This window comes from Meriones unguiculatus, chromosome 9, assembly GCF_030254825.1.
Source record: "Meriones unguiculatus strain TT.TT164.6M chromosome 9, Bangor_MerUng_6.1, whole genome shotgun sequence".
In the NCBI taxonomy this organism is placed as follows: domain Eukaryota; kingdom Metazoa; phylum Chordata; class Mammalia; order Rodentia; family Muridae; genus Meriones; species Meriones unguiculatus.
Genome location: NC_083357.1, coordinates 38899810 through 38924885, shown reverse-complemented (window position 1 = coordinate 38924885; position 25076 = coordinate 38899810). Strand labels below are relative to the sequence as shown.

The following is a 25076-nucleotide window of genomic DNA, read 5'->3' as shown; positions in this document are numbered from 1 at the left end:
AAAGTAGGAAAGCATTTTAAGATATGTATTAACTGGAGGCACTCTTTTCAATAATACTCTTTTCTTGAGGAAAGATTTACCACTGTAAATCAAACATCAATTAAATATAAACATCTGTCCTTACCATCTGGATCTACCTCTCTGGAAATCTTGAGTGCCTCTGATGTTGCCATATCTGTATTTGCAGCAGTAACAGCAAGGATAATGGAATTAGGATTACTGATGAACCGAAGAATAAGCTCTCTGATTTGAAGCTCAATATCCTTGGGTTGATCACCTACAGGTACCTAAACCAAACAAAGACAAGCAATAATCAAAATCAACTCAGCTTTTCCCCATACATTGAATTCATAGAATACAGGTATTTTTGTACTTACAAATAGCTAAAGTAAATTAACAATGTACTATATAGAGTTATCTGTGAATCTGGTAATATACAAAGCCTCAAAAAATGTAACTCTTCCAAATACCAAAAATTCATTATTGAATAAATCTTACATTAAAGTCTACTGGGTATCAACTGCATACAGATGATCATTCATTCATTCATTCATACAATGTTTTGTGATCTGGTACTCCTTTACATGATGTGTTAGGTCACAGCAATAAAATTAAGAGACTCAAATTCCTGCCTTTGTAGGGCATGTGTCCTAGTGATAAGAGGCAATTAATAAGCAAACACAAATATATCATCCAAGTAGCAGATAGGCCTATCAAGAAAACACAGTAGAGCAGAACAGAGTTTGGGGAATGATGCTTTTAAATTCTTGCTTTAAATGATGTTTTAAAGCAGAATAATCAGGATTTACTTCAATAAGATAATGATGTTTAGGTGACTAGGCAGAAATTAAAGGTAAACAAGCAACAAAACAAACCCCACATAAATATCTAGGGAAAGAACATTCTACATTGAGTGAATAATGGCAGATGTGCAGGAAAAAGAAATTAGAGAGAAATAACACATGAGCTGAGTCTAATCCCAGGATTTAGAAGAATAAGGAATTCAAGGTCATCCTCAGCTACACAGACAGTTAAAGGCCATCCTGAGATGTTGAAATAAACTAACAAAGTGAGAAAATAATACAGGAGGTTCCCAATAATGAGGAAACTGGGAAGTCACTGAAGAGATTTTTTTTTTCCTTAATTTTATTTATTTTATATGCACTGGTGTGAGGGTGTCAGGTCTGGAGTTACAGACAGTTATGAGCGGTCATGTGGGTGCTGGGATTTGAACTCAGGTCCTTAGGAGGAGCAAACAGTGCTCTTAACCACTGAGCCGTCGCTCCAGCCCTACTGAAGAAGATTTTTAAGCTAAGAAATGATACAATCTAATTTTCACCTTAGTAGAATACTGTGGTTACTTAAAAATAAAAAACAAAGGAGACCTACTATATATCCTGCAATGTATTACATCAATCCAAGTGAAATAATAATAGCTACCTCTGCCACAAATATGCTAAGAGGTGATAGGATTCTGGATATATTATAAAAATAAGAAAAGCCCAGAGGATTTGCTGAAAGGAAGGGAGATAAAAGGCAAAGAAATATCAAGGATGACTGTAAGGTTTTGGCTGATCAGTTAATACAGTGAAATTGCCATGTATTGAGTTGGGAAGATGACAGAAAAATGAGGAAATTTGGTAGCCATAACAAAGCTGTAGTGCTTACTAGAGCATTTAAATATGCCAACAGGATAGCTGGATATGGATCTAGAAATACTTTGAATGTCAACATATCAAATTCATGCACTTAGTGCTTTAAGATCTGCTAATACTATCAATCTAAGTAGAGTGTTACATGTACCTGAAGAGGACAAGAGGTCAAAAAAAATTGGCACTGTTTATAAACTTGGTGAGAGGAGAAGAAACCAGCAAAAGATAATGAAAAGGGGTGGCCAGTGAGATTACAGATAAAATTGTAGACTATGATACCCTAGGAAGAAAGTGTTTTAAGGAGAAAGAAGGGCTCAACTTTTTAAAATGTTCTGATAATAACAGTAACAACAAAATCAATTCATTCTTATATTAGGTTAATGCTAAACAGAAAACAAAACATTTCTTTATATGAAAACATAAGTATCATATATTCCTTACTTTGGTCATTCCTGGTAAATCCACAAGTGTCAGATTGACGACGTTGGGTGAGAAAACCTTAAGATGGATTGGCTCAGGGCTTACTCCCTAAAAACAAGTTTCAAATATATTACAATCATATTAATTTTCCATTAATTATGAAATGCTAGAGCAAACTACATTCAAATGCATAGACTTTAGATGCTACAAAATATTTATTAAACTGTGGCTCCTAAAATCTTTCAATAATAAAAGCTTAACAAAACATGAATGAGAAGACAAGTAGGGTTATAATCCTACCCAAATCTATACCATTAATGTATAAAATTTCTTTTCCCTATACTAGTTCACTTTTTCTATATTCATATATCCATTTTAAAAAGGCTTAACAGATTAAGAACTTAAAGAACAATGCACTCTTCATTTATCCAAAATTATGATGTTCCCAAGTTGATGGTGCTAAGTTGAGAAAGTAATAGATAAGCAGCTCTTCACATTAATTTGGTCCCAGACATTTAAACATTAAGCGTACATATACAGTATACATATATACTAAGTTCGCTCAGGGAATACATCTCAATTTTTAGATCCCCAAGACAAAAAGCTATCCCTGACATAATCTAGTTATATTCCTGTCATATTCCAAGAAATTTAGGAAAGTATGGTGGGAGCAGCAGTTACTCCAAGGTACCAGTTTATAGTTTGACAGTGAGCAAAAACAGTTACTGAAAGAGTCAAATGTTTTCAACAGGCACAAAATGTCTTTCTGCCAGGAAATAACTTCTACATCACAGTATCTGGCAGCAAATATATATTGAATATTACTAGGCTCAAGGTCACCTGTGAGATTTAATGTTCCCCCAGATAACACAGACTAGCAATAAAACCAATAAGAAAACAGTAATTACAATAAAGGGCACAAAAAGGAAAAGAAGCTGACTTTGATATTAAAAATATCTTAGATCCTTGATTTAAATTCTCACATTCTTAGAAAATATTTGACTGTAATAAGTTCTATGTAATTAAGTTCACAAAACATAAAGTACTTTATAGGTATAAAAGTTTTAAGGTGTGTGTGTATGTGTGTATGCGCACGCACGCACACACGCATGTTTGTCTGATAACCTGTGTTAACTACTAATTGGCAGGAACTAGAATCACCTTGAAAAGGGAATGCCTGTAGGAGACTGTCTTTATCACTCTTGAATTAGAAAGACCCATCTGAATTATGAGTGGTACCTCAGCTAAGCAGGTAGAAAAAGACAGTTAAAATTTAGTATGTATTCATGCACTCACTGAGCTATTTTGATATTGAACATAATATAATACGACTAGCTGCCTCAAGTTCTTGCTGTGACTTCCCTGCCACAATGGACTTTAAGTGGGAATAAACCTTTCCCTATTAAACCTTCTCGCTTGCTTTTGTTGGAGTATTTATCACAGCAATAGAAAAGAACTCATAACAATGTGTATTGCTGTTGATTTAACCCAGGACTTTCCACTCAACAGTCTATCACTGATTTATGTCCCTAGCCTTTGGTGTTTATGAAACTACTTCAGTGTTTAGTTCAAGCTGGCCTTGAACTCATATCCTTCTACTTCTACCTCCTCAATCCTAGGAATTCAGATATAAACCACTACACGTAAGTTTTTATGTTTGTGGAGTAGGAGTATTCCTTTTTGTTTTTTGTTTATTTTTGTTTTGGGGGACAGGGTCTCTCTGTGTAGCCCTGGCTGTCTTCAAACACAAGAGATCTGCCTGCCTCTGCCTCCCAGGTGCTGGAATTAAAGGCATGCATATGCCATCACTGCCACTAAAAAATGATTAAGATTATAAATTTATAAATCAACACATAACTGTAATTCCCAGATACTAAGGAAGATAAAATAGGTGGACCCCAAGTTCAAGAGTAGCCTGGGTAATTTTATGAGACACTGTCTCAAAATAATAATTAAAAAAGTGGCTTTAGGATATAGCTCAGTAATAGAACATTAACTAGTATGTACTATGCCCCACATTCACTGTCAGTACTAGAGGGAGGGGAAGATTATGACTTAGCAATGCATTTATATATTATTATACACAGACAGCAATCACCAATATATTTACTTTTTTAAAGTCTTTCAGGTTTGAAACAATACCTACCTTATTATTTCCTGAAATTCTTTCGGTTTCATTTTCAATTTCTTGTCGAATTTCATCAAAATCTGTGTAAAGCTAAAAATTATTGAAACAAAAAGAACCATATTCTAAATAAGATCAGACATTCTTAAGGGGTAAAGGGCACATTAAAGAATATGTTTAGATTTACTGCAGAAAATTAGTCTACATTTCTCATATATACATGCGTTTTTCTAAGATGTTTCAAAGTTGCCTGATCTCACAACTTAAAAATCTCGAAGTTAGAAAGGATCAAGTTAAACTACTGCAGTTAGATGTATTACTGAGCCAAGTTTTATTTTAAAGGCACACATTTCCAGTAAGAAACTTTATTTCCTACTTTCTTTATAAAACAATATTTTCTATATATTACTTCATTGTATTTGTGAGTGATTACCTTGTTTTTAGTGTGAAGAAATTTACCCCATTCTTCTGCTTCAACTCCTAGAGAAAGAAAAACTCATTTCTTAGAGAATGAAAATTAGGTTTTCTGGTTAGGAACTTAAAAAGATAACACAATAAACTTTGTTTTAACTAACTACAAGTTAATAAGTACTTTAAGGTCTGCTAAATACACATTCACAGCTTTAAACCATGGCACTGACTACAAAAGCAGGACTAACTTCAAGTACTCCCAGAATTTAAAATCTAGTTCTTAAAAATACATTGTTCACTTCCTATTTGTTTGTATAATCACAAATCCTAATGTTTGTATAATCACATAATTGATAACTGATTTATTTAAATATCTTATATATGAAAGTTTATTCAATGAAAAATTTTAAAGAACTAGAAAGAAAAACTGAAAATCCCATTAGATAATGCAAAAAAAAACCCTCATGTAACAAATGTATACATAATATAGAAGTTAAAAATATACATGCAATATATGAATGAAATAGCTATTTTTTCCATTTTTTAAAAATCACTGCCTTTTATTTGGTTTTCTGTTGGCTATATATAAGGCTCTCAGTGATAGGGTAGTAGCTGTCCTGTAATGCACACTGCCAAGGTGCTTTCTCCCAAGGTCAAGTCTATGTTTTCTCATGGAATTGTAGAACAGAAATGGATGAAAATAGATGTATGTCTGTACTGTAAGGAACTGACCTCCTGCTAGTTTCTAGTCACACTCTGCTTCTCCTGATACCTTACCCAAGCACTGCTATTCTGCTTTCACCAATTTTGGAAGCTTAAAATATCTTAATAATTTAAAGTAGTTAATGCATTATGAGTCATCTGAAATAAAAATTAAGATATTCACATCAATATTTATTTAGTAAAAGGTATTATCATTCTTTGTTTGAAGGACTAATTAAAGTACAGGACTCACAGAGGTGCTACTATATAACAAAGTGGTATTTTAAATTTAATTTGCCATGTAAATTTTCAGTATCTTCACAATTACGATTTTGTAAAAATCAAATCTACCACAAAAAAGGCCTGCATGTAAATGCAATGCCAAAACACTAACAATAACCATTAAAACCTGCAATCAATGTGAACAAGCAAATAAAAATGGAAGAAGAAAGATGCACACAGCATGTAGGGGTCCATAAGCACACATGCAGGCATAAAAAAAAGAAGAGCTAAAAACAAAGGGATAGAAGAAACCTTTAGAAAGGTGTCTTGAGTTTTTCCATGTAGCAGGGTCTGTAGTTAAAGAGAAATAGCACAAAGTAATTTTAGTGCTCATCCCTAAAACTTTAAGCTTAAAAAAAAACCTCAAATGTGTAAAAACATAACATTTCAAATGTACATTAAGTATTTAATTATTCACAGCTTATTAGAATTGTAGGAACTATATTTTTACATATTATAAGCAAAGCATATTCTGTATAATACTTCAACTTTTTAAGGATTTCAGTAAAGAAATTTTTATTTTACCCTCAAAAGTTTGTCTCAGATATATGAAAGCCTACTGTGGGAAAAGATAAATTGTGTGGTTTAAGAGCCTAGGAAATATGATAGGCACATCCTTTGAAACTATCATAATTAGTAAGTAAATGCAATTAGCCTATTTGCTAAAAATGACTATTTATAAGGGTACTTCCTTTGAAATAAAAATTTCATTTAGCAGAGCACCACAAAACATGAACTCTTCCAACTCATGAACTCAATGCAACGGAATCTACTGTCACAATTCTTGCACTTCCTGTTAATTACATACATTAAACACAAAATATTTTAGCCAGTTTTCATAGACCTCAGTTAAAAATTACACTTCGTTTTATCTTACAATGTGCTGCTCTTTACACATTATCTGGGGCTCTCTTACATATAAAATCTTAAGGAGCTTTATAATAAGCTTTTATATCCAAGATGAAACTGAATTCTATTACGCAAGAGATGTGTTCATGTTTGTATAAAGCAAAGCAACACTAACTCCCAAAGGCAAGCTAAAGAAAATAAAGAGTAATCTTGGTAACTCAGGCCCTAAAAACAGTGGCATGGTTTGTGCCTAGTTCCAAAGCAAACTTGCACAAAGGGTACCGGACACAGACTCTGTGAAGCTATAGCCCTCATGTATTTAAACTAACAGAAAGTACAGAAATGAAAGTGGAACTGTAAAAAGTAAAAATAAGGGGCTGAAGAGATGGCTCAGAAGTTATGAACACTGGCTGCTCTTCCAGAGGTCCTGAGTTCAATTCCCAGCAACCACATGGTGGCTCAAAACCATCTATTACAAGATCTGGTGCCCTCTTCTGGCATGCAGGTGTGCAGAACATTATGTACATAATAAATAGACAAATCTTTAAAAAACAAGTAAAAATAAAAAAGAATCATATACAAAAAGGTTTTAGATTTGTTTTAACTTTGTATTGGCTTTTTTTTGTGATGCTTTCTTCAAAACTATTTTCTCTCATTATTCATGTTTTTTAAATCCAAACTACATGTTAATGTTTCATTAGTTCTTGATTTCCACATGGTTAGAATGATTTGTAAGCCTAAACTGCTTGTCCAAAGGAGAAAGTGGTTTTGATGAGAAGGTAAGGATAGCCAGCACCATGGCGCAGAGGTAAAGACCTCTGCTGCCTAATTTCCTGAGTTCCATCCCCAAGACCCACATGGTAGAAGGAGAAAACCAATTCCCTCAAGTTATCTTTCACTGGAGCACACTTGCCATAGCACACAAATACATCCACACACAATGACACATGTTCACATATAAAATAAAAATGTTTTTAAAAAGGAAGCCGAAGAATTATGGTACAATAAAGATGAAATTTAATGCTCAACTTTCTATTTGTTTTGCATTCAAAAGTAGCTAAGATATCACTGTAAGCTGAAGCACTATATATATATATATATATATATATATATATATATACACACACACACATACACAGTGATGTGCAAACACACATAGACATAACATGGACTAAGCTCAAGAATAAATGTAACTGCAGAGGAAAAATATGCAGTTCTACTGATCTACCCCTACATCAACAAAACATGCTGGGCAAGGTGACATCAAGGAACTGACATGTCTACACCCTTTCTTAACAAAGTAAAATTTATTTAAGGAAACACCACATCTGCAAATAGTGTCTGATAGAGATACTGTTCTTTCAAAATGGCTGAAGAAAAAAAAAAAAGACCTACAGCCATATAGTTCCTAAATATCTTGGTTTAAGGGTATTAGGTAATATGTGCGATAGAATTAGTGATGGTGAAATTCTGAAAATTTTTTTTTTTTTTTTGAAATTCTGAAAATTTTATCCTAGGTATTTGAGGCTAAGCCACAGGTTAGTCAAGAATGAGTAGATTCAAGGTTCAAACTTTAAATACATAGTCATGCATGTCTGTAACTCCAAAAACTGGGAGGCAGAGGTAAGAGCATCACTACAAATGATAAGCTGTCCTGATCTATACTATAAGACAGTAAGGGATATGTAGCAAGATTTTATCTCAAAATAAAATAAATACAACAAAAAGAATTTCAATAATAAACATTAAAATATAAAGTAATACTAGTATATCAAGAAGATATTTAATAATTAAAGGGTTTCTATAAAGCTGATCACCTACTATAAAATATTACATATGGGTATTTACAAAGCTCATTAACTTTCTTTAGTTATTATGGAGTCCCTGGTTTTTTTGTTTGTTTGTTTTGAGACAGGGTTTCACTATATAGCCTTGTCTATCCTGGACTTGCTTTGTAGACCAGGCTGGCCTCAAACTCACAGAGATCTGTCTGCCTTTGCCTCCCAGTGTCCTAGGATTACAAGCGTGCACCATGGCGCCCACCTTGGTTGGACTCCCTATTTTACTGTCTGTCATTGGTAACATATGTTTGTAAGCATGTACTTGGGAGGTAGAGGCAAGAAGGATTACAAGTCTGAGGTCCTTCTGAAGTATTTTTAAAGCCAGTTTGGACTATGCTATCTCACAACACCAAGAAATCTTTCTGTAATAGCCCTTCTCAAAGACTAAAGGAAAATTTAATAAAAATTAGTGAGCACATGATGAAAACAGAAAGAGCTAAAGAAATAGGAACTGCTTTTACTTTAAGTAACAGATTTCTATTTAACCACAGTTTACTAAGCTAAATTATTCAAAAGGTACTATTCCCAACAGCTTTACTCAGCATTTCAAATCAACGAAAATTTTTTTTGTGTGTGTTTTGTTTTGAGACAGGGTTTCTCAGTGTTGCCTTGGCTGTATTGGAACTGACTCTGTAGACCACACTGGCTTCCAACTCAGATATCCACCTGCCTCTGACACATAAGTGCTGGGATGAAAGATAGATACCACGCCACAGGATTTCTGATTTTGTTATAGGCTCTAGTCCAATTAATTAATGAACTTTTTACTTAGAAAGTCATCTTGAAAACAGACTAAAAAGGAATAACATTTTAAAATAATTCTTATTTCAGTTCTGAAATTTACCATTTTCTTCTCCTGTTGTTTTTCGTTTATCTTCTGGTGAAACATGGACCAGCTGCAGAATGAGAGGTCTCCGGGTAACCACACCAGTCCCTCTGGGAAGAAGGTCCCTTCCCACTAGGCTTTCCAGCACTGAGCTCTTTCCACTGCTCTGAAAACAGAATATACAAGACCAAATTAATGATTTCTCTAAATGGACTGTACTAAAAACAAAGCCGTATACACACAAGTTACATAATTCAAATTCAGAGAAAATAAAAATCCTCACTTAAAATTAAGATACATTAAAAAAAAAAAAGTCAGGGGTCTTTTCTGAGACTGATATTCTAACCAAGGACCATTCATGGAGATAACCTAGAACCCCTGCACAGAGGTAGCCCTTGGCAGCTCAGTGTCCAAGAGAGTTCCCTAGTAAGGGGAACAGGGACTGTCTCTGACATGAACTCAGTGGCTGACTCTTTGATCACTTCCCCCTAAGGGGGGAGCAGCCTTACCAGGCCACAGAGGAAGACTATGAAAGAGAGTCCTGATGAGACCTGATAGGCTAGAGTCAGATGAAAGGGGAGGAAGTCCTACACTATCAGTGGACTGGGAAAGGGGAATGGAAGGAGATGACAGAGGGAAGAAAAAAAGGTGGGATTAGGAGGGTGTGAGGGTGGGGCTACAGCTGGGATACAAAGTGAATAAATTGTAATAAATAAAAAATTATATTAAAAAAGTCACTCTCCCCCAAATTGTTCACTTGTTCTTTCTTTCCCCTGCCCCAAAACAGGGTCTCTCTGTATAGCCTTGTGTTTTGATCTCACTTTGTAGACCAGGCTGGCCTTGAACTCACAGAGATCCACCTGCCTCTGCCTCCCCAAGCACTGGGATTACAGGCGTGCACCACCACATGACTTTTTGATAGTCTCTTAACCAAGTCTTAAAACCTATATGATATAGGTACCAATATAGTAATTTCACTATAAATAGGGCATTGATAACTTTATTTTTAACATAGTTAACAGGAATTAAATCCTCTAATCATATATCTCATGTTTAGTTTTTGTCAACTTGCCATAAGCCAGAGCTGTCTGGGAAGAGGAACCTCAAAGAAAAAAATACTTTAATCTGATAGCCTGTAGGCAAGTCTGTAGGCCAACTGCTTGACTAATTATTGATAGGAAAGGCCAAACTCACTGGGAACAGGAACAAGAGAGCAGGTTGAGAGACACAATCATATGCATTGGAAATAGAGAATATCTTATGACTTTATAGACAGCACAGCTGCTTGACATAGTTCCAGCAAAGCTTAGCCGAATGCTGTAACCGCTGCCATTCTGTCTCTCACTTTTAGGTTTTGGTCTGAGTCTTTTTAGGAAAGTCCTAAATTTACTATCTCTTCTGCTTTTAGGAAAATAACTTTATCTGGCCATATCTGGAAGTCTTCCATATACCCTGGAGATCATGATAAGCACTAAAACACTAGAAATTTCTTTATGACACCATGACTCCAGAAATCTTCTTGGGGTATCAGTCCCTAAGCAAACTCAAACAGTAAAACTGGAACAGGATAAACTTAGAGATAGTTGACACACTCCAACTGGCCAGGAGAATTGGTAACAGATTAAAGGCTTCTTTTTACAATGTAGTTTCAGACTACATGTAAAAAGTCTGAAAATGTAGTTTAAAAACAGAGGTTAATACAAGATATGCCCTTGGAGGAATAGAACTCAATAAATAAGACAGATTAACTAAAATAACTTTCATACTTAATAGAGTAGGTGATGAAGACTTGGGTATTAGTATTTGCTATTCATAAAAAGACTGGTTCAGATACTTTCTCTTTGTCTGGAGTGCTTTAAAACTGCAAATACCGCCAGCCTAAAAGCAGGGTGTCATATAAAACAAATGTGTTTGCTTGGGCAGAGACATTCTTTAGATTCTTTGAATTAGAGTTATAGGGCTGATAACAAAATAAAATCTGTTCTATTTGTACCTTCTGTGACTGAACTTGTAATTTCAGACATGTAATGAAAAATCAAACACATGTCTGGAGATAAAGTGATATAATCTGTACATTTTGGATAATGATGAGTCTGTCTTTGTTCTGTGAAACCTCAAGAAGCAACTTGACTGCTAGTCAGTTAGAGCTGCAAGATTCTCTGGACAACTATACCTGACTAACTCACTCACTCTGGAACATGTCAATTGCTGAGGCTGGCCCCTACTCCCCCCAACCCCTACAGTTGAACAAGCTACAAGGAGCAAGCCAGAAAGCAGTGTCTCTCTATCATTTCTGCTTCAACCCCGTGCCGTAGGTTCCTGCCCTTACTTCATTCAGTGATGGAGTGTAACCTGAGAGTCTTCTTCCCTATGTTGCTTTTGGTTGTTGTGTTTCTCACAGCAATAGAAACCCTACAACAATATAAAACAACTTCTATGTGTAATAAGGCAGTATTCTGTGTAAAACTAAATGTCAGGAAGTGGATACTTAAAACTTTTTGCTGCTTGTCTTAGGGTTTCTATTATTGTGATAAAACATCTACCATGGCCAAAATCAACTTGGAAAAAGCTATTTCATCTTAAAACTAGTAGTCCATCATTCAGAGATATCAGAGCAGGAACTTAAATACAAGAACTAAAGCAGAAGCCACAGAAGTCTTGCCTCCTGGTCTGCTCCCTATGGCTTATTTAGCCTGCATTCTTAGAAAACCCAGGACCAGCAGCCCAGAGTGGGCAACATTCACAGTGTGCTGAGACAACTCATATCAATCATCAACCAAAAAACAGGCTCGCCCACAGGTCAGTCTAGTAGGGTCACATTCTCAACTTGAGGTTCCTTCTTCCCAAATGACTGTTGCTTGTGTCAACTTGACATAAAACAAGCCAGCACCAAAAGCAACATGGGGAGAAAATATTTTGTTATTTTTAAGATGTATTTTAATTACAACAATTATCCCTTTCTTTTTCTCCCGTCTAATATACCCTTTCCCACTCTCCTTCAATTCATGGCCTCTTTTATCATCAACTATTTTTGCATGCATATATATGTAGACACACACACACACACACACACACACATACTCCCAAATACAACCTGTTGGATACATGTTATTTTTTTAAATTTATTTTTATTTTATGTACTTGGTGTTTTGCCTGCATGTATGTCTGTGGGTGTGAGATCTTGGAAGTTACAGACAGTTGTGACATGCCGTGTGGGTGCTGGGAATTGAACCCCTGTCCTCTAGAACAGTGCTCTTAACTACTGAGCCATCTTTCCAGCCTGAATCCATTTTATTTGTATGTATGTTTTCAAGGATGAATGTTCTTCCCTGGAGAAAGCCATCTCTTCTGCTTCTGCTTCCATATTTACTCAGTAGCCAGCCTGTGGTTCTTTGTGTAGGATTGAAGCCTCACGAGCTTTTCCCCATCCAATTTAGCATGTTCACTGATGTCCTTGTTCAGCTCTCACATTTAAGTGGTCATGTTGGTGAAACTTTATAGATACAGCTTCTGATGTTACTAGGAGACACAATCTCAAAACAGTCCTAATCCTGTCTTACAATCGTTCTGTGATTATTCCCTAGGGCTTGGGTGTGGTAGTGTTTTGTAGATGGGTTCCACAAGTCTGCATATCAGTTGATTGTGGTTTTCTGTAGTGGTCTCCACTTGTTGCAAAACAACTTTCCTTGATGAAGGTTGAAAACTACACTGGAGGTATAAAGATAAATGTTTATAGGTTGATGTTAGGGATTATTCTGGATTAGTATATTAGTGGTTGTAGATTCTCCTCCAAAAACCATGATTTACCAGCACTGATTAGGTAACTAGATTTCCAGTACCAGGCATGGTATCCCACTTGTTGAACGGGACATACGGTATGTTTAATATTAAGATTTTGAGAATTCTCCAAACTGATCTCCACGGTGACTATAGCAGTTTGCAATCCTACCAAAAGGAAGTGAAAGTCCCCACAACCCCCACATCCCCTTCAGTATTTACTGTCGTTTTTTTCCATTGATCTTTGCCATTCTAAATGGTGTAAGATGAAATCTCAAAGTTGTTTTGATTTCCATTTCTCTAACTACTATGGGAAATTTTGAAGTAATACTTCTTAGCTATTTTATCTTTTATCTTCTTTTGAGACCTCTCTATTCAGGTCCCACGCTCACTTTTTAAATGGCTAATTTGTTTTTACTTTTTTTTTAGTTTTTTATATATTCTAGATATTAATCTGTCAGATTTATAGACAGATCTATTTCATGTTGCTATCTATTGATAGAAACTGCCTTTGTTTTCTTCTACAAGTTTCAGTGTCTCAGGTTTATGGCTTTGGTCCATTTGTAGTTAATTTTCACGCATGTCTTCTACATGTGGACAACCAGTTTTCCTAGCATATTTTGAAGATGTTTTTATTTTTCCGGTATATGTTGTTGGCATCTTTATCAAATGTTAAGTGGATAAAGTTATGTTTGCTTATGTTTGAGTCTTTGATTTTTGTTCTACAGGTGTACGTGTCTGTTTTTGTGCCAATACTAACTGTTTTCAATATGGCTCTGTAACATATCTTAAGACCTGGAATGGTAATACCTCCAACATTGTGGAGTTTTGTTTTTGTTGTTGTTCTGTTTGCTTGGGATTGTTTTATCTATCTTGCATGTTGGTGGTTTCATATAAATTTTAAGATAGTTTCAGTTATTTCTCCTAATAATGAGATGAAGATTCTGACTAGGATTACAGCAAATCTGTAAAGAGCTTCTGGTAGAATGGTCAATTTTGTAATGTTAATTTTACTAATCTATGAGCATGGGATGCCTTTTCATTTTCTACTGTCATTATTTATTTCTTCGGTGGCTTCAAGTTTTCATTGTAGAGGTCTTATACTTCCCTGGTTGGGTTTATGCTTATGTTGTGGATATAAACATGTTTTTGTTTATATTCCAGGGGTGGGATATGGGACTGATTCAGATAGTCCACAGCAGCAAACCCTTTGCCTCATGTAGACTCTGAGAGGCGTTCTTTGCCACCTGCAGATAGTTTAAATCTTAGGACTCTGGAGAGAGAATAAATGCCAGAGCCTGGAGAGTGTGGAGGAGCTTCAAGAACAAGGCTCCTACTGCTTCCCCCTGCGGCTTCTGGTTGCTGCTGATGCAGTGAGAGAAGAAGTTGGAGATCTCCTGAAAGGAGAATTGGACTGGCTCCAAGGAACCTAACCACCCTAACCAGCAGGAAGCAGCTAAGAAAACTATAACCTCTCTCCCCCTATCTAACCCTTTCTCTCTGCTACCCGATGTTGGGGTGTTGGAAGGGATTAGGGTGGAGTAGAGAGAAAGAGATACAAGAAACATAAAAAGAGTTTTTAAAAAGAACGTCAACATCTCTAGGTATTTTATTTTCTGTTTGTTATTGGTATACAGAAAAGCTATTAATCCATGCAAGCAGATTCTGTACCCTGCCATGTTACTGAATTTGTTTATGGTTTCTCCAAACAGAATTTTTGGGGTCTCTACTTTATAGTATCATGTCATCTGCATAGGGATAGTCTGACTTTTCTTTCTACTCTAATTTCCTTCTCTTGCCTTACTGCTCAACTAGTATTTTAAGCACAGTACTGAAAAAGGGTGGACCTAATGGATATCCCTGTCTTGTTCCTGACATTGTGGGACTACTTCAAGCTTTTCTCCGTTTAGGAAAATTTTGGCTGTAGAGTGGTTTTTCAGTTTATTTAGTTTTTTTTTTTAATCATATATAGCTTTTCTTGTGTTTCCTTCAGCCCTACATTCTCTAAGACTCTTATTACGAAAGAATATTGGATTTTGTCAACGACTATTTCTGCATCTTTGAAAATGATTATGTGATTTTTGTCTTTTAGTCCATTTATGTTATTTATTACTTTTTTGACTTGCACATATTACACTATCCCTGCATCTCAAAGATAAAGCCAACATGGTCATGGTATATATTCTTTCCGATGCATCTCTGCATCCTGTTTGCAATTACTTTATTATGTATTTCTAGTCTATGTTCCTCAGGTCTGCAGTTTTCTTTTACTGTTGAATTTTTGTGTGGTTTGGGTATTAAAGTGATACTAGCTTCTTGGAGGAATTTGGAAGTGTTCCTTGTTTCTATTGTTTTAAATAGTTTAGGAAATAAACTACTGGATATAGATATCTTTGAAAGTCTGACAGAATTCTGATGTAAATTCATTGGCCCTAGCTGTCTTTTTCTTTTTTTCTGGGAAGCTTTTTATTAATATTTCAATCTCTTCTTTGTTGTGGTTTGTTGGTTTCTTCTTGGTTTAATTTTGGTGGTTTCAATGAATCTAGGAAATCATCCCTTTCATTTAGATTTTACAGCTTCATTTAAATTTTACAGGTTTTAAAAAATATTTTTAGAGATATTTTTAAATATTCCTGAATTTCTTTGGTGTATGTTTCCTGTTCATTTTGGACTCTGTTAATTCTAGTTTGTTCTTGTTTTTCCAACTTTTTGAGTTGTATCATTAAGACATTTATTTGTGTTCTGATATTTTAACATAGGTATTTAGAGCTATACACTTCCCTTGTAAGACTGCTTTCAGTTTGTCATGTCATCCCTCTATTCAGAACTTTGTATTTCGTTTTAGTTGGATTTCATGAAAACTTGACTATAGTTTATTATAGTAATTGTGGGAGAAGACAAGTAGGGTGGGATCAATCCTTAGCAGCAATATTCCTCACTATGGCAGCATACTCTGCTCCTTGTGATTCCTCTTGAATGTGCACTCCACTCTCTTCTTGACAAACTTGAGTGCCTGATTATTCTTGGAAATCTTAAGAGGTGCAAAGACACACCTCTCTGAACTGTTTCTCCCACAAAGTTGATGTTTGGTGTGGCTTTCATGGCACTGGCTGTGCCATGGCTTGCTGGTGATCTTTGTTACCTTGTGGAACCTATTAAGACCCAGATCCATGGGACAGCACAGAGGCATGGATGTTAGAAAACAATGGTGACCATATCAGAAAGGTTAGCCTAGCATTTATGCTCTGCAGCTGAGACCTGAGGGTTTGTTTTTTTTTTATTTCGTTTGTTTGTTTTTAAGACAGGGTTTCTCTGTGTAGCCTTGGCTGTCCTGGACTTGCTTTGTAGACCAGGTTGGCCTTGAATGCACAGGGAGATCCACCTACCTCTCCAGCCCCTAGTGCTGAAATTACAGGTGTGCACCACCACACCAGGCTGAGATCTGAAGTTCTTATCCCTTGGGGATCATCAAGTCTTGATTAGAGTAGTTTCTTTTGTCATCTGTTCTTCCAAACCAAACTTTTAAGTTTCTTTTCTCTAATAAAGTCCATAACTTATGCTTTTGATCTTTCAGAAGAATTCCAAGTGAATTCCAAGTTACTTCTTTATTACACAAGTTATGTTTTGGCAACTATGGTTTTGTAAACATTTTGGTGTTAAATGAGGTATTTTATAGAGACTACATTTTAAATATTCTTTTGAATCGGATAAACTCATTTTTACCACTTTATTTGCTTTTGTGTCCTTCTTTATGGCTCCCAGATTAAGTTACACACACACACACACACACACACACACACCACACCACCATGTGTGGTGGTCTGAGTGAAAATGGCTTCCATAGATTCATATGGAGTGGCACTGTTGGAAGATATGCCCTTGTGGAAGAAGTGTATCATTGGGAATGAACTTTGGCACTCTATCTTCCTGTCCCCTTCCAGTCAGGATGTAAAACTCTTAGCTACTTCTCCAGCAGCATGGCTGCCTTCATGCTGTCATGGTTCCCAACATGGCAGAGGTTTAATGGAATTAACCTCTGAACTCTAAGCCAAACCCAGTTAAATGTTCTCCTTTATTTTTTTTACTCCACCATTTTTATTATTTTTTAAATTTTTTTACAATTCATTCATTATATACCTCAACTGAAGCCCCCTTTCTCAACTCCTCCCAGTCCCCACCCTCTTCTATCTTCCCTCTCATCTCCTTCCCCTAGTCCACTGAAAGGGGGGGTTCTCCTCCTCTGCCATCTGCCCATAGCTTTTCAAGTCTCATCAGGAATGCCTAGATCCTTTTCTTCTGTGGCCTTGTAAGGCTGCATCGCCAAGGCAAGTGATCAAAAAGCAGGCAATTGAGTTTATGATAGAGGCAGCCTCTGGTCCCCTTACTTGGGAATCCAAATAGAGACTGTGATGCCAATTGACCATATCTGAGCAGAGGGCCTAGGTCCTCTCCATGCATAGTTCTTGGTTGGTACATCATTCTCTGCAGGACCCTCCCACCCCCTGGACTCAGGTTTTTTAGCTTTGTTGGTTTCCTTGTGGGGCTCCTGAAATGTTCTCCTTTTTAAGAGTTGCTGTGGGAATGGTGTCTCTTCACAGTAATGAAACCCTAAGACAACATGTTAAGTCAAATTATTATATGACCCTCCTTAAATTTGTAATTGGAAGCCTGATCATCCAGCACCTCAGACTGTATTTGGAGTCAGTGCTTTTAAAAAGGGAAGCTAAATTAAAATAAGACCACCAAGGTGTTGTCTTTGTAATAACAGTAAGCCAACCAATTTATATGTTTTTGTTATGGTAGCCTTACCAAACTAATGCAGAGTACATATTTCATCATCCACAATAGAAATAAATTAGGAAAAATCAACATAGATTTTGGTCAAAAGCTATGAGAAAGTCAATCATACCTCAATGAAGTGAAAATTTTAATTTACATTGTACCCTTTTGATATATTATCTTCACATTAAAAAACAACAGGTTATCTTGGTTACTTTTTTATTACTACAAACAAACTACCATGGCCAAAGAAGATGGTGAGGGTGGGGGTGGGGCACTCACAGTTGCAAAGGGTTAAAAACATGTCCACAAGAAGCATGGTATCAGGCAGGCATGATGCAGGAGCAGCTGCTAGTACTTAGGCAGCCTGCTTCTGAAGCCTGGCAACCCATGATGTCATCATGTGTCGCAGCCAGGTAGTTGCACCTGGCAGGCATGGTTCACGATCAATCTGTCACTTCCTCTCTCTCTTGCCTTCTTGCTCTTGTGCCCTCTTCCTCTCTCCTGCTCTCTCCCCTTTCTCTGTCAGGGCAACCCCTCTCTCCCTCCCTCCCTCACTCCTCTCTCTCCATCCAATAAACCTCTTTCAAACAATATCGGTTACATATCATTATTTCAATGTCTTTCTCTCCTCCCCTCTCTCCATCTCCACCCAATAAACCTCTTCCAAAATAAAAAAACAAACAAAACCGCTGTGGTTTCCCCTGCTGCCAGCTGCTTTTACTGCTTTGTTTCTGTCCCATTGCTTTCAAAGCTGCAAAACTGCAGCCTCTTGTAGGTCCTAAAAGGCCACTGCGCCCCTTCCTACCTACACTTTAAAGCTGCCTATATGCCCCTATTCTTTCCCGTAAATGAGATTCTCTCTATGAGAACTTGACCTTACTGCTAATAAAGCCCTGGTACCAGGCACAGAGATTCTCCGGCTTAGCCAGGCTAAGTCCCTGACCTGCCATGCTATTTGGCTGACAAACCACTAGCCACATGGTCCAGTTCCATTTCCTCTTTCTCATTCACAGGAATGGCTTCTTCATAGTCTCCCTCCTCTGAGAAACCTCTAGCTTCTACACCTGTAGACATTTGCTCTACTTAAATGCCTAATATCTAGTAACACTAAGAGTAATCAGTGAAGAAAAAGCAATTCCCTGTATCTCTTTTCTCTAAGTCCTGTCTGTTTTTCTCTGCTATCCCACTAAATAAAAATATTCTCTTATTTCTTTATATACTCTCAAAAAGAAAAAAAAATCTTAAGATTAAACTGTAAACCCTAAGGTGACCACATGGTATGAACAATTTTAATCATAATTAATTGTTTATTTTATCTCTTTTTAGAGTAAGATAGCAATAAGTCTCATTATAAATGGGTATGGATTTTTAAATTCAAAGTTATATTTTTACATGCTGTATTTATGACTGGTTCAAAATAATTTTTATATGATGCTAAAATTTCAAAGTTATAAAGGTCTATTCAAATTAAGCTAATTTAAAATGTACGTCTAATTGCCTATGTCTTTATCAATTCCTGATTTAATAAATGCTGTTTCTCCCATCATGAGCTGCCTGTGATCAGGATTCACCACTAAGCTTTCTGGATAATGAATTTAGTATAATAAACTAAAATATAATTTTAAAATTGTTTTATACTGTTCTACTATATTGTTGGCTTTAAAACTTTTAACTCAGGGATTACTAAATAAAATTTTGCCTAAATACCCTTAGACCACATAATATAAATTCCAAGGATACTCTAAATTAAGATCTATTAATTTTAGAGAAATTTATTTGTTTTTATTAAAACTTGGTCATTGTGCTGTATCTTCATTATCAAGGTTAAATATGCTTGGTCTTGTTTTCTAAATATGATAACATTATTAATCTATAGTATAGCCTTAGACTTTCATAAGCTATAAGCTTTTTATATCCTAAATCATACAGGAAACTGTTATGCTCCTACTTTAATGGACTATATTTATGACTTTTAAGGCTCCAACTTAATAGGGATGAAACCTAAAGTCCTAATATTTAATGGCTAACAAATGCAAGTTAATAATCAATCATCTCATAGATGATCAAGTCCTTTAACATGTTCAAAAATATATTTATAGTCCTACAGATGCAAACATGGTCTCACTGCTGAGGCTGTGCTGCTGTGCTGATTCCTGCACAAAAACAAAACAAACAAAACAAAACAACAACAAAAAAACCAACCAACCAACCAAACAACAACAAAACAAAACAAAACCCAAGAGGTCTACAATGCCCCATCTCACTGGGGTATAGCCAAAAGTCAACTCCACCAGCTGTTTCAAATGTAGCCAGGAAGGACGTTAGTCCTGTGGCTGCCTCAACAAGCCACACCCTGCCTGCTAACTGGCCTCTGGAAATCAAAATGCTCCTCTGTGCCCAGCCATGGAGGCTCAACCAGCACAAGAGCCACAGACACTTCCAGCGTTCAAGCTCCTTGGCCTGGCGAAGGAAAAATGGCTCTTAGATTCAGTAACTTCCACCAGCCTTGCCAAGCCCAGATAATGCTGCAGGTCTATTTTAACCTCACACTTGGTCCCACAGACATATTGCCAACTTCTGTATTGGGAGGCTCCAGACGTCTTCTCAGTCCTCTTCATATGCAGGAGACCAAGCCTTAAGACTTCTAGAACTCTTACTGTCAGGTCTAGACAAAATATGCTTTGTTACCAGACTCAAGTCTCAGCTGTAACCTTTAGCTAAAGAACAATAAATGTTCACAGCAGTCTCACCTATGCCTCATGGTAAATAACTAGACACAAAGGCCTAAGAAAAATGAGGGTCTAAAAATGTGTTTTAAACTTGGTAAATACATGGTAAATACAAGTTATAAAGGTTGCAAGGTCTAAGGTGATTTAAGGTGTCCTAAATAGGTAAAAATGCTTAATAGTTCTTCCTGTTGCTATGCTACTGTTATATCGACTGTCAAGAGCTTTGACCTTCATGAATAGAGAGATATCTCTGATTTATTAATCTAACTCTAATACAAAAACATTCTACTATACCACCCACTATCATGGTTCCAAGCTCAAGATTTTAAATCGCCTTTGGTTTGTCTTTTAAGTGTAGACTTAAAAATTGTTTCTCATTGTATTAGAATTAGACTTACGTACATAGAGTTTCTTCTGGATAGAGAGGAAAAAGCCTCTCTTCCATAATGTGTAATCATACTAAAAGTTTAAATCAAGTGAGCGTTTGTCCCTTCTACTTCACGGAAGGCTTCTGCTTTTTCAGGGCTCACCTTAAAGAATGTTTATGCTGTTAACAAAAAGGTGTATGTCTACATCTACTGCCTTTTCTACAATGTATATTTCACTGCAAATTACAATTGTAATGCTAATATATCTAAAGTTTTATCTCCTTTGTAAAACTTAAAAGTGACTCTTGTAAGATGCAGGAAATCCACCTGAATCCACCTCTCAGGTCAATTAGGCTCCAGATAAGTACTGCACCTAATGCCTATCTCAGAGGGTGGGATTCCTTCCCTTTCCCTGGACTTCCCTTTCCTATCTACTTGATACATTCCTATATCCAATACCAGTCGATTGGTGAATCTTCACTTCCGGTTGGTGCAAACACTTCCTACCACTTGCCAACCTACATCCAAATCCTTCATCTAGGACCTTCTTCTCCCTTTGGTAATATTTTCCCTCTACCAGCATTGTTTCCCTCCCTCCCGTTCTTGCTCATCTATGAAATCCTACCTAGGTAAACCGTGTCTGCTACAGGCAACTGTGCCCTTGGTCTCCGGCCAATGCTGACAAGCTGTTGGAACAGATTATACACTACTAAGTCAAACCTTGCTCTTCAGACGCCTTGACAGGTCACTGACTCCTACCTCCCCAACGGGACTAATCCATTCGTCTGTCCGTTCTTCCAGATTCTCCTCTGGGATGTCTTCTAGAGAATTTCAGATTTCTATACCTAGTGTCTGCTTAAAGAGCCTCTAAGCTTACACACCTTTGTAACCAAACTTGGTCTCAAGTCCCCTTAGATGACAGATCCAAAATAAAACCTTTTTAATTACCTCCAGTGATTGGGTAAATGGAGGTTCCCTCAGTTAAATGGAGGTTCTCATGTTCAAGTCTCTTCTTTGATCCAAACCTTCCATTTCTGTTCTCTCTCCCAAAAGTTTTAAATGTACATCTAAAGGAATTTTCTCCATAACCTACTTAACTTTGTCTTTGCCTATATATGTTCTAGTATCCTGCCAGACCCAGATGTTTCCTACACCCACGACACTGCCAGAGCAGCTACCACAGGGATTACAGTCTGATCTCATAGAATTTCAAATCAAGCTGGACCTGCCAGCCATAGATATTCTCACAGACCTTGGCCAGCATTAAAACAGCCTATTCTCCCTGGATCTGGCCAGCATTTCAGCCTTTTGACCTCCCTACAGTGACCCTACTGTCAGCAGGAAATAGCCAGAAGAGAATCTCCGCCTGTAATTCACTTATTACTAACAAAAGGCTGGAATGGTGTGCTTCAGGCCCTGGACAAGTAGTTCCAGATTTTCCCAGCATTCCTCATTCCCTATTTGCTGCTGGACATGGCTGGCAACTCTCTACTGGCAACCCTTTAACCTGAACTTTCTAGGGCAGGGGCGTCCCCTTCTCCTCTTGACTATGTAATCTGGACATTTTGTTGCTATTACTTCTCTCTCTCTCTCTAACCCCCTTGCATGGCAACCAAGAGCTGCTTCCAATGAATCTACATTTATATTCTTTAACTTGCCTTACATGAGAAGCAGCTCAAGCTCCTCATTTTTTAATTATAGAAAAAGGGAGGAATGTTAGTATTTAGGCAACCTTCTTCTTGGTTGCCTAGCAACCTATGATGTCATCATGTCACAGCCAGTTAGTCGCAGGGATGGTTCAGTTGCTCCATAAAAGGACCAACCTGCCACTTTGTCTCTCTCTTGCCTTCTCGCTCTTGCCTGCTCTTCCTCTCTCCTGCTCTCTTTCCTGTTTCTGTCGGGCACCCCTTCCCCTCCCCTATCATGTCTTGCTCTCTCCTTCTCTCTCTCTCTCCATCCAATAATGTTGGGCTTCATCATTTCAGCAGTAACTGAGAGCTCACATCTTGAGACAACAACCACGAAGTACAATGCTAACTGGGGATGGCAAAATCCCACCCCTACTGACACACCTTCTCCAACAAGGCCATACCTCCTAATCCTTCCCAAATAGTTCCAGTAACTGAGTTCCAAGCATTCAAATATATGAGCCTATGTGGGCCATTCTCATTCAAACCACCACAGGTGTTATGAGTTTTGTCTCAGAGTAGGCAATACCTTAAAGTGAAAGGATGAAAAAGGTTACTGTAAATCAATGAAACCAGGAAGCAAGCTATATAACTTTTATTCTGTATACTAACAGAATAAAACAGACTTTAAAATTAATCAGAAAAGATGAAAGACATTTTCTCCTCTTCCTCCTCCTTTTTTTGTTTTCCGAGACAGAGTTTTTCTGTGTAGCCTTGTCTGTCCTGGGCTTGCTTTGTCAATGAGGCTGGCCTTGAACTCACAGAGATCCGCCTGCCTCTGCCTCCCTGAGTGCTAGGCTTAAAGACATGCATCAACACTCAATGGCTAGACATTTCACTCTTATCAAGGGAACAATTACATTACAATCCTAAACATTTGTGCACCAAACCTGATGTATCCAATTTCATAAAGCATACTACTTAAATTAGAAACAAGATTAAAATCAACCCTCTAATTTCAATATCGATTTCAATCAATTGAAATCAATATTTCAAAAGTGATTTCAGTATCATTTTTCCTTTCTCCGGTAGACGGGTCATTTGGACAAAAGCAAAAATACAAACATTACTAAAACAAACAAACAAAACAGAAAAATCAGAATAAAATTACATCATACATCAAATGGACTTAACAGGTATCTAAAGAATATTCCACTCAAATGCTACAGTATTCTATTGGCAGCTCATGGAAACTTTACTAAAACAGACCACATTCTGGAACAAAAAATAAATCTTAAGAAACTGAGAAAAACAGAAGTAACTCCATGTATCCTGATTGTATCAGCCAGGGTTAACAGAACTAATAAATATATAAAATGTACATGGAATTTATTAGACAGGCTTGCAGGTTGTAGCTGGGGTATTCCAACAATGACTGTATAAATATGAAAAGAACAATCACAAGACTGGATATCTAAGTAGTCCTAGTCTCTGGCACTGGAGTCTTTGAAGGATTCCTGGAGAGCTGCTGTCTTCAGTCTTTTTTTGAATTATGAAGTATGTTCTAACATCAGAAAAAAAAAAAAGACCTCATTAGCAGGATAGATGAACTTGCCAGCAAAAATGAGAACAAACACGCAGAAATCAAAATCCCCTTCTTTTATGTGGGCTGCCACCAGAAGTTGTAGCCCATACTTAGGGTGTTCTTTCGCATTAGTCTTCCTGTTTCAAATAATGCTTAACATCTTATGATCAAGTTTATTTCAGATGTACTCAAGTTTAACAACTAAAATTATCCTTAATAGAGACTAATGCAATAAAAATAAAAACACCTCTTATAAGTACACAAACTCCTAGAGATTAAACAATTCATTAATAAAATGATGAATGGGTCAAAGAATTCAAGAAAGAAAAAATAACAACAACAAAAAACTCTTGCAACTAACTGAAAATGAAAACAAATGCAGCAAAAACCTTGGGATACATTAAAAGTAGCCCTTAATAGGGAAATTTATGCCTCTAGTGCATTAAAAGATCAGAAAGAAAGAAAGAAAAAAAAAGATCAGAAAGAAGCTAGGTGTGGTAGTACACACGCCTCTAATCCCAGAATTCTGGGAGGCAGACATGTGGATCTCTGTGAGTTTGAGAACAGCCTGGTCTACAAAGAGAGTCCAGTCCAAAGCAATCCTCAGCAAAATTTCTAGAGGGATTATCATTCCAGATTACAAAATATATTAGAGCTTGAGTATGGTAATGGCACAAAAACAGACATATAAACCAATGGAATAAAGAAAACAGAGACACAAGGACATATAACTATAGTCATCTTCAGATATTTGACAAAGATACAAAAAACATACGCTGGAGAAAAGACAGCATCTTCAAGAAATGGTGCTGAGAAATCTACATGTCCACAAAACCAGGCACATATTTATCCATTACTTTGTACAAAAACTAATTCCAAATGGATCAAAGTCCTAAATGTAAAACCAACGACACTGAAACTGCTAGAAGAAAGCATAAGTAGTACCCTGTGTGATATAGGTATAAAAAATGAGTTTGTGAATAGGACTCCATTTGTCTAAGAATTAAGACCAGCAACTGAAAAATATGACATCATAAAACTAAAAAAGCTTCTGTACAGCAAAAGAAACAATTGAGTGAAGGGAAGACCCACAGAATCA

At 36.7% G+C, this 25076-nt stretch overlaps 1 protein-coding gene across 8 annotated transcripts in view; it reads right to left on the bottom strand.

Annotated features, from left to right (window-relative positions):
• The window catches only part of Dnm1l (dynamin 1 like), a 62891-nt gene that overhangs the window by 27502 nt on the left and 10313 nt on the right, over positions 1 to 25076 (bottom strand). For 4 of the 8 annotated variants that reach the window (XM_021658730.2, XM_021658731.2, XM_021658735.2 and 1 more), the window contains exons 2-7: positions 9127 to 9274; positions 5845 to 5883; positions 4631 to 4677; positions 4219 to 4290; positions 2094 to 2180; positions 125 to 287 (exon numbers count right to left, since the gene is read on the bottom strand). In XM_021658730.2, coding sequence (XP_021514405.1) covers positions 125 to 287; positions 2094 to 2180; positions 4219 to 4290; positions 4631 to 4677; positions 5845 to 5883; positions 9127 to 9274 — 556 coding nt within the window. The remainder of the gene's footprint in view (positions 1 to 124; positions 288 to 2093; positions 2181 to 4218; positions 4291 to 4630; positions 4678 to 5844; positions 5884 to 9126; positions 9275 to 25076) is intronic. The other 4 variants (XM_021658732.2, XM_021658734.2, XM_021658737.2 and 1 more) reach the window with 1 other exon arrangement.